The 10,222-nt window shown below is 45.0% G+C and overlaps 1 protein-coding gene across 2 annotated transcripts; it reads right to left on the bottom strand.

Moving 5' to 3' along the window:
- Positions 1-318: 318 nt before the first annotated feature.
- LOC308090557 (uncharacterized protein) lies at positions 319-6,812 on the bottom strand. 2 transcript variants are annotated; one of them, XM_080435780.1, is made up of 4 exons: positions 6,695-6,812; positions 2,916-3,098; positions 1,850-2,134; positions 319-1,576 (listed from the first exon to the last, which is right to left on the bottom strand). In XM_080435780.1, exons 2-4 carry the CDS (start codon positions 3,064-3,066, stop codon positions 633-635), a joined length of 1,380 nt encoding a protein of 459 aa, XP_080291906.1. In that variant the 5' UTR covers positions 3,067-3,098; positions 6,695-6,812; the 3' UTR covers positions 319-632. The 2 variants fall into 2 exon arrangements, with proteins under 2 accessions (XP_080291906.1, XP_080291907.1); XM_080435781.1 differs by lacking the exon at positions 6,695-6,812 and having other exon boundaries at positions 2,916-3,419.
- Between the last annotated feature and the right edge of the window lie 3,410 nt (positions 6,813-10,222).

The following is a 10,222-nucleotide window of genomic DNA, read 5'->3' on the forward strand; positions in this document are numbered from 1 at the left end:
GCTTGGCCCTTCGACAGTGAGGTCACAGTCGATTAATCCCGCCCACTCTCCTCCTCGCCCCTCCCCTCCCCTATCCTTTCCTTTGGGGGGGGCGGAGCAGAGGCGATGATTGACAGGCAAAATCCCTCACCAGCGACACCCGCAGGCAAAGATTTCTTTTTTCATTGCAGTTGAAAAGGCTTTAGAAATGTGAGAGAAAAACACCTGCCATGGATCACTGGAATGGAATTTTCACTTAAAACTTTTTGTACACTTTTGAAGGACCAGGACAAAGACTTTGAATGTGGTGTAAAAGTGAATGTCATTAAACCTTTAACTTATGTATACATATATACTTATAACAATGCATAGCTGCATATGGTTACTCTTAACACTTAAAACAGATTGAGGAAATTAAGGATTTAAAAGTGGGAAAAAAAACAAGAGACTACCCACATACAGGTGTTTAATTTGAATCCTCCCAGTGAGTTAATTTATAGTAGAAGGTTTGTTTCCCTTGGTGTAAATAAACTGGTGTCTTTTTAGATTACTAAAACAACTGACTCTCGTCACAACGTTTACAGTAGAGAGGTTTTTCTCCAGTGTGGATACACTGGTGTTTCTTCAGGTCACCTGAGTAACTGAAACGCTTGTCACAATGTTTGTTTACAGTGGAAAGGTTTTTCTCCAGTGTGGATACGCTGGTGTCTCTTGAAGGAACCTGACTCACTGAAACTCTTGTCACAATGTTTACACTGGAAAGGTTTTTCTCCAGTGTGGATACGCTGGTGTCTCCTGAAGGAACCTAGGTAACTGAACCTCTTGTCACAATGTTTACACTGGAAAGGTTTTTCTCCAGTGTGGATACGCTGGTGTCTCTTGAGGGAACCTGACTCATTGAACTTCTTGTCACAATGATTACACTGGAAAGGTTTCTCTCCAGTGTGAACACGCAGGTGTTTCTTCAGGTCATATGACTCACTGAAACATTTGTCACATTGTTTACAGTGGAAAGGTTTTTCTCCAGTGTGGACACGCTGGTGTGCCTTCAGGGAACCTGACTTACTGAAACTCTTGTTACAATGTTTACAGTGGAAAGGTTTTTCTCCAGTGTGGATAAGCTGGTGTCTCCTCATGTCAATTGACCAACTGAAACTCTTGTCACAATGTTTACAGTTGAAAGGTTTTTCTCCAGTGTGGATACGCTGGTGTGTCTTCAGGTTACCTGCCTGATCAAATCTCTTGTTACAGAGTGTACAGTTGAAAGGTTTTTCTCCAGTGTGGATACGCTGGTGTGTCTTCAGGTTACTTGGCTGATAAAATCTCTTGTCACAATGTTTACATTTGAAAGGTTTTTCTCCATCTGGTTGAGTTAAAGTCTTGGTAAACTGTTGATGACTGTAAGATCCTGGTTGATCAGTGTCTCCTTCTTCCTGGTTGGTTGTAGAGCTGGTGATCTGTCCATTCCTCAGCATTTGCTGGTAGAGGTCGTCGTGTCCCCTCCTGATGTGTTTATGAAGGAAGACCTGAGATGTGAAGGAGTATGAACACTCAGAACAAGAGAAGAACTGAGTCTGGGAAGACTGGACCCTCACTCCTGAGAGAGGGGGGGTTTAGGGACAGAGGGGAGAGAGAGAACGAGAGAGAGAGAGGAGAGGAGGAGAGAAGGGGAGAGGCAGGTAAAAAATTGTGAGTACACATACAACTTGAAAGCTTCCATCATCAAACAAGTCCGTTTTACAATCCGGAGCATTACGTCTTCCCTGTTAATATTTCTGATTTAATTGTATTTTTCATCAACCTCTTTTATTCCAACTCCCAGTTTTCCCTACCCATGTAAGTCCTGTCCCTGTGTTTAACACTGACTAACCTCCACCAGTCTCCTCCCAATCATCACTGTCTTCAGTGACTTCAGTGTCAGATTCAAGCTCAACTTCAACTTCAGAACAGTGTGAAGAGATGTCTTCTTCATCATCTTCTTCACTTTTCACTGCTAGTAATGTCAACTTTGACCCATCAGCCTCCTCTGGTCTTTGAAGTAGCTCCTCCTGTTCATCTTTAATCTGTGGAGGCTCTGGTTCCTCCTGGAGCAGACTGGGGCTCCTCTCCTGTTTAGGGGAAACCTCTTCTTTACACACAACCATGTGCAGGATGTCTAATTGGAGCAGAAAATATAACATATTTTATATTTTAACATGATAGTGAACAATGGATTCCTGAAGTGTAAATAAACATTTCCATCCTCCATGTACCATGTACAAAGGAGGTATCGCCTACTTAAGGTGCATTCCCACTGAAAGATTACAAATCTTGGGTTATACACTGTGTACATGCATAGCACTTGTATTGCTGAACATCCCTAAACAAAGTAGTAGTAGCTATTAGCACCATGCTATTTTTTTAGGCAGGTCGACCCCCAGTGAGTGCTGCATTACCCGGGGATGTGCCCAGGCAAAGTATTTGCAGACTTTTAGTTGTGTATGGCAGTGGTTCTCAAACCTTTTCATGTCAAGGACCTCCAAATTGATACACATTAGCCAGTGGACCCCCATTTGAAAAGATATGCCAGGGACACATAAGAGAAGATTTCAAGGACCCCCAGTTTGATACGCATGAGGCGATGGACCCCCATTTGATGGCATTAATTTAACTCTGAGGGTCCATTTGGTTCCATTTGTACACTCTCTGAGTTACAGACACATAAGGGTCCATTTGGTCCCTAACTATAATTTAGCTGGGGACCTCCTGGAACCCGCTCAAGGACCCCTGGGGGTCCCCGGACCCCACTTTGAGAACCACTGATGTATTGTCAAGCTGTGTGTTCCTATCCGATGCTTAGTAAAATCTCAGTAAAATTAGATATTGTGACAGCCCTACAACAGAACAGGAAAGAAAAATAAAAAACATTCAAGAAAGAGCGAGCGCATGAAACGTACCGAGGTGTGGGTGGTCTTCAGGTTCCTGTTTAATAGAGATAGCCCTGGCTGGGTGGTCTTCAGGTTCCTGTTTAATAGAGATAGCCCTGGCTGGGTGGTCTTCAGGTTCCTGTTTAATAGAGATAGCCCTGGCTGAGTCTGGAGAGTTCATCTTCACCTGCTGTCTGGACTCCACACACTGGCCTGAAATGAAAGAATTGAATAAGGACTTTAAAGATGGGGTTCGTGGTTCTTTTCCCCCCTAAAACATAGTCGTTGGGTATTATTATTATACTAGACATTCGGGGCCGCTTACACCTACGTCGCACTGCCGATCCGACCAATATGTCTGAGTCATGGTGTTGGGGGTTTGTCAGAGCAACCGTTGTACCTGTCTGCCTGTGTCCCTTTTGTGCCCATATTTAGAGATGTCTGTTTCTGTCTGTCTACCGGTGTCCCTTTTATGCCCATATATAGAGATCCCTGATGTCATCAGTATATGCCCATATTTTGGAATGCCCACATATGGGCATATTGGTTGGATCGGCAGTTCTGGACAACTGGATATCCGAAGCGTTCTACGGCGGGCACCGCACACCCTCAAGTCCTTGCTGCTGCTCGCGCCGAGTTTGAAGTCGGTCGATCCCATATATGCCCATATATGGTGCTGACTGGTAAGTTTGTGGCTGATGCCATGACGACACCTTGAGGTTAGACAACACACTCCATATTTGGGCATAGCTGCATTGGGAACTCCTTATATGGTTATGGCTGAGTCTGAGTGACGTCAGAGGTCCATCCACCCGCTAGCTGGCCGGCCCGTCCTCCCATTAGTCATTTTTAATATAGGATAAGGAGGAAGGATGTTTTTTCTGTGTATCACCACCCACCAGTTCATCAAGTATACCTGGTTTGCACCTTAGCACCACCCACCTGACCCAGTCCCTTCACCTCCTCCTATATGACCACCCACCTATCCTAGTCCCCCCAACACCCTCCTCATGATTCATAAAAGGACAGCCCATGGCTCTGCACAGTTGTTGACTTCCGGGGACCACAGCTGGGTCCTTGAGAGGGTTCCGGGGTGGTCCCCCAGCAAAATGTATAGCATCAAAATCAGTGTAACCAGTTTAAACCTACCGTATATACATAGGTGATCTGAAAATAGTAGATCTACAAGGCATTGAATAATGATGCATCGCGATGAGACACATTGTGAGCTAGATCAGCCTTTCTTTTTTTCTTTTCTTTTTTTACAACTTTTACTTTTAACTGGAAGATAATGGGATGAGCAAGTACAACATGGTTCTTGCCGTATTATCCTTCAGGTTGTCGAGTACAATATTTCTGGTTTAAGAAAACTACATTATATTACTACAGTATGTATATAGTTAATGGGTTTGGAGCTAAACTGACCATTTTCAGCCTATGATCAAGACAGGGAAACTATTTTCAATGCCATACATTACCTGGATGGGTGATTGATTGATTGATTGATTGATTGATTGATTGATTGAATATTTTATTAGGCAAAAAATGTAAAACAGCAGTTACATTTAAAATACTTTGTCTAACAGGTCCGTTCATAAAAGTCCTTGCGGACTTGTTTCCAATGAGGGCCTTGGTATTCAATTCATAGACATATATAGTGGCACCACAGTTCGAATATCATTACAAAAAAACAGAAAAAAAAATAACACTATGTACAACAGAAAAATAAAAAAGGGGGGAAAAAGATATGTACAAGAACAGGGGGGGGGGGTCGACTGTCTAACGGGAAAATGGTACTACCTCCTATTTTGGCCTCCTGAAAGGTGATTTTTTAAGGCTCTTTTAAATGAGCCCAGCGAACTGCATTTTTTGAGGGATGGGGTTAGACTATTCCAATCCTGTGTGGCAGTGCTGTAGAAGGAGAATTTGCCCATGTTTGTTTTATGGGTGGGTGGTACCAAATTGTTGTTAACGCTCCCTCTGGTATTGTGACTGTGGGTGTCGCTAACCTTTTGGAGGTATTTACTCAGATATGCGGGAATAGGGGGCATATCGGGCAAATTTGCATTTACAATTTTGAAGGCCAGTCCCATTTTTAGTTGTTTAACCCTGTCTTCCACCCTGAGCCAGCCTAGGCTGGCAAAATGGGTGGGAGAAGGGTGGGTCATGGGCCCCAATCCGAGGAGTAGCCGAATCAGTTTGTTTTGGGAGGTTTGAAGCTTAGTCTTCAGTGCATAGCCGTCGGAAGCCATTCCCAGTTGGGGGGGACATATTTGTACCGGCCCACGAAGTCGCGTGCGCACCCCCATCCGGTGTTTTTTTGCGGTTCTGGGCGGATATTTCCAAGTTTTGGGTGGTTATTTGCGGTTATTTCTTTTTATAACTCTTAATAAATGTGATTGTGCCGCTCTTCCACCTTCAAGCAGCTCACAGCAGCTCACAGCAGCTCACAGCAGCAGCCAGCAGCCCTCCCTTCCAGGCAGCGGCCGCGGGGTCCTAGTGCCGGCCTCATTTGAGGCTTTTTTTTCCTCCTCTTTTTCCCCGTGGCCTCGCGGCCCAAATACCGGTTCGCGGCCCACGCGAGGCCGCTCCGCGGCCCGCGGGGGACGAGTCCCCCCCGTCCCCCCCGTCTCCTACGGCCCTGCTTCAGTGACACTGAGGTGTTGGAGTACCAGGAGGTGCAAGCATAGTCAAAAAGTGGTTGAATCAGGGCCCCTGAGAGTGGCCTGAGGGTTGACAAAAGAGGAAACCCATATATTTGGTTCTCTGGTTTACTCTTTTGACCACCTTTGTCGCCATGCTTTCACCTGTCAGGTATTTGTCAAGAATACATCATTCATCATTCTAGGCCTGACACACTACAGCATGACAAATGCATGACAAATGTTTAGTTGGTAAGGATTTAGCCTCGAACTCCAGGCTTTTATTTTTTAGTAAGGATTCAATGTCTGGTGCATGAAGAAATGGAGCTCTAAGTTCACTTGCCAATCACATTAACATTACTGTGGACAGAGTAAAGATCCGACTTGTTTACAAGATACGTTTAGACCTCGTTGCTTAAGTTATATGGAGATTAACCACTGTAATGCTATAAAACATTGTAACTATAGGGTTACAATGATAATAGTGACAACAACAACATGCAATACAACAATGTCTTGCTGCTGCTATGGAGCTATTGTTTGTGTTTATGATCACTTTATAACCAGTGGTGTAAAGTAACTAACTACATTTACTCAAGTACTGTACTTAAGTACAATTTTGAGGTACTTTTACTTTACTGGAGTATTTCCAATTGTCTATACTTTCACTTCTACTCCACTACATTTCAGAGGCAAATATTGTACTTTTACTCCACTATTATTTGAAAACATTAGTTACTTTACAGATATAAATTATTAAATTATAAAACATACATTAACCACTTTAGCCCTATTTTATAGGCTATTTGAAAATAGAAGATCTACAAGCTCACAGTTGTGAGCTTGTAGATCTGCTATTTTCAAACATTTTAGTACTTTTACCATTGATACTTTAAGTACATTTTATGCCAATACTTTTGTACTTCTAAATCTTGAATTCTGGACTTGCACAGTACTTTTGAATTGCAGTATTGATACTTTCACCTAAATAAGACATTTGAGTACTTTTTCCACCACTGTTTATAACAAGCTAACAGCTAAGAGTGATTTGATTTATGTTCCAACTTAAATGATGAGTTAATAAAGACAAATGGATTAAACAAGACGTGATTCGTTCATCTTAAATGATAAATAGATGAAACACAACCTGAATGAGTTCATCATTACCTGCTGTGTTTCAGTGGTTGAGCTGCTAACAAACGTCCTCCTGCTACTTATCGACGACACTGTTTAGTTTTCTTTGTATTTTAAAGTGACAACAACAGTCAGTCAACACACCATGTTGTTTAACTTGTTTTCACTACTGCATTGTGGGTATGTTGTTCTGACGACCACTTTGTCTAGACGCCAGTTGGTGTATTGATGCCCCCTACTGTTGGTCTCGGGTACTGTTTATCGTTTATATAGAGACACGGGGACTACAAATTTCACGCCCACTTTTGAGACAGCGCCGCTACTCGAGGTCCGTTAGAACGATGAACTGCAGCTGCCAATGCAATCCCTATGAGAGGATATGAGAATTAGCCTACTTTTGAAATATTCCTACATTAACTGGAGACGATATTGATTTAAATAAAAAATATGTTTCCAAATGTATGGAGTGTCTTTGTCAACATATCTTCTTGTTTTCTTAATAGTTGATGTGTTTCACATTTAATTTGCCACTTTAACGAGTTACCCATAATGCTAACACAGCAGAGGGTAAACGGCAGACAGGCATTTCAGTGACATCACTAAAGTTACGAGCGCCGAGCGCCGACCAGTGGCGTACCCACTGTAGAGGCAGGAGAGGCAGTCGCCTGCCCAACTAAGATCTCGCCTCCCTTAAAAAAACCGAAAATGTGTCATTGCGTGCTTAATGTCCTCAAAGTCACGCATCCAACAAGCTTTGAACTGAGCAGATTGGACCTTCTGTTCCAGAGATAATGACCAAAACCTATTGAAAACGGCCACTTTCGCCAGTTTTCTGGGTATTGAAAACCTCAAGGGATACGTCCGTGACGTATATACCATGCGACCACTTAAACTCTGGATCTCCGATGCTAGCGGTTTTGACATACTGATGGAGTATATTATAGTATATTGTGGGTAGTATATCGAGATGAAAGATATGGGACATTAAAAAGGACAAATTAAACAAATGGGACAGATTTTTAGAACACAAAAAAAATCGCTACAGCCTCAGTAGTTAACCAGTGAAATGACGGTATTTTACAATGCCTCTCATAGAGATTCAGAATCAGAATCAGAATCAGTTTTATTGTCACGTCACAGGTTTACAAGGTAAAAAAAGTGGGTGAAATTCTTTTTTGTACATCGTTCCCATCGCAACGTTAGTTTCCATAGAAAGAAGAGGGGGGGGGGAGAAGAAGAGGGTGGGGGCAAGTGGGAAGGAGATCAAAACAAGAGAGCAACAGAAGGCCAGACAAGTTATCTACATATTTACAAATTACCTGAGATAATAAAAAACTAAAAAAAACTAAACTAAGGTGCCTGAGCATAGCAGCAATGTATTGTATACTGTGCATGTTATACTTATACTGTGCATGATAGACAATGGACGTTAAGGTGCTTAGAGGAAAAGGAGCACAATAAAAAAACAAAAAAAGTCAGTGCGTTATACAAGGGATTAAGGTGCAAAAGGTCAGTGCGTGTCCACCTAGAGTGGACTGACCCTAGTATAATCCGCAGGTAGCTCCATGAGGGAGTGCAACAAAAAGTCATTTGTACCTGGTGTAGTCCACAGGTGTGTCCGAGGGGGGGCTAAAGTCCAAGTCATTGTCCCTGGTATAATCCACAGGTGTGTTCAGGAAGAGCCAGAAAAGTCTGCGCCGCCTGTTGTCAGGCTGCTGAACAAGGCCTATGCCTCATTCAGGCTTATGCCCCATTCAGCATTCTGACAGCAGCCGGATTGAAACTACACCAGTATCTGGTGGTGGAACTCTTGATACTGCGGTAGAGCCCCTTGCCCGGTCGCGGTCGTTGTAGGGGGTTGAACAGTCTGTGACTTGGGTGGTGCTTGTCCTTGATGATGCGCTTGGCTTTGACCACGCACCGCTTTTTGTACAGTTCCTGGAGCGCTGGGAGCTCGAGTCCCATTATCCGCTCTGCCGATCGCACTACTCGTTGTAGGCTGATCTTTTCTCGGGCAGTGCAGTTCCCGTACCAGGCCGTGACACAGCCTGTTAGGATGCCTTCAACAGAACTGTTGTAGTACAGCCTGAGGATGCGATGTCCTACTCCGAGCTTCTTCAGGCGGCGGAGCCAGTACAGTCGCTGCTGAGCCTTTTTCCTCACGTGTGTGGAGTGCGTCTCCCATTTGAGGTCCTCCTCGATGTGTACTCCGAGGAACTTGAACTCGCTGACCCTTTCCACTGCAGCACCGTCGATGAGGATGGGCGCATGGTCTCTCCGCGGCCTCCTGAAGTCCACGATCAGTTCTTTGGTCTTGTCGACGTTAAGAGAGAGGTTGTTCTCCCGGCACCAGCGTGCCAGTGATTTGATCTCCTCTCTGTAGTCAGACTCGTCGTTGTTGACGATTCGGCCTATCACTGTCGTGTCGTCCGCGTACTTTATGATGGTGTTGGAGACATGTGTGGCTATGCAGTCATACGTGTACAGGGAGTAGAGGAGAGGGCTCAGCACGCATCCCTGGGGTGCTCCGGTGTTGAGGGTCAGGGGGTCGGATGTGATGCTGCCCATTCTCACCACCTGATGTCGGTTGGACAAGAAGTCCTGTATCCAGTCGCACATGCTTGGGTGTAGCCCTAGGTCTCTGAGCTTTTTGTCAAGTATTGCTGGGACAATGGTGTTGAATGCTGAGCTGTAGTCCACGAACAGCATACGTACATATTTGTCCTTCAGCAGCTTGTTGTCCATGTGCGAGAGGACGGTGTGGAGAGCCATGGCAATAGCGTCGTCGGTGGATCTGTTTTTGCGGTATGCATACTGCCACGGATCCAGCGAGGCAGGTAGCGTGGAGCTGATGTATTCCCTCACCAGTTTCTCGAAACACTTGCTGACGATCGGGGTGAGAGCAACAGGTCTCCAGTCGTTCAGGCATGTCACTTTGGCCTTTTTGGGAATGGGCACAATGGTTGACATTTTGAACCCTGCAGGGACCACAGCCAGGGAGAGGGAGAGGTTAAAGATGTCAGCGAAGACACCCGCCAGCTGGTCTGCACATGTCTTAAGGACCCGGCCTGGAATCCCATCAGGTCCGGCTGCCTTGTGGATGTTGACCCGTGTGAAGGCTGTACGCACTTCTCTCTCCGAGATGGTTAGAGGGTTCTCCTCTGCTGGTGCTGCTGATGGCCCCGCTTGGCTGCCGCGGTTGGAGCTGATCTCAAACCGGCCGTAGAAAGTGTTCAGTTCGTTGGGGAGGGAGGCAGGCGGGTTCACCTCGCTTCTGGTTCTTGTTTTGCAGTCTGTCAAGGTGTGTACCGCCTGCCATGTGCTCCTGATGTCGCCATTGCTGAGTTTGTCTTGCATTTTTTTGTGTTTTTCGCCTTCCTGATGGCGCTGTTTAGGGCCGCGCGCGTCGTGTTGCGCGTTTCCACGTCGCCAGATTTGAAACCAGCATCCTGTTCATGCAGATGTGCACGTACTCCGCTGTCCATCCATGGTTTCTGATTGGGATAGATCCGAACTGTCTTTTTTGGGACTATGTCATCTATGCACTTACTGATAAAGCCA

Source organism: Gymnoscopelus braueri (genome assembly GCF_963280865.1).
Source record: "Gymnoscopelus braueri genome assembly, chromosome: 8".
Classification (NCBI taxonomy): domain Eukaryota; kingdom Metazoa; phylum Chordata; class Actinopteri; order Myctophiformes; family Myctophidae; genus Gymnoscopelus; species Gymnoscopelus braueri.

What these genes read in the sequence shown, in the direction of transcription:
- LOC308090557 (XM_080435780.1), bottom strand. Translation starts at nt 3,066, where the DNA reads ATGAACTCTCCAGACTCAGCCAGGGCTATCTCTATTAAACAGGAACCT. An exon ending in TGAAGACCACCCACACCTCG is followed by an intron (nt 2,135 to 2,915) that starts GTACGTTTCATG and finishes TGCTCCAATTAG; the next exon opens with ACATCCTGCACATGGTTGTG. An exon ending in TTGGGAGGAGACTGGTGGAG is followed by an intron (nt 1,577 to 1,849) that starts GTTAGTCAGTGT and finishes CCCCTCTCTCAG; the next exon opens with GAGTGAGGGTCCAGTCTTCC.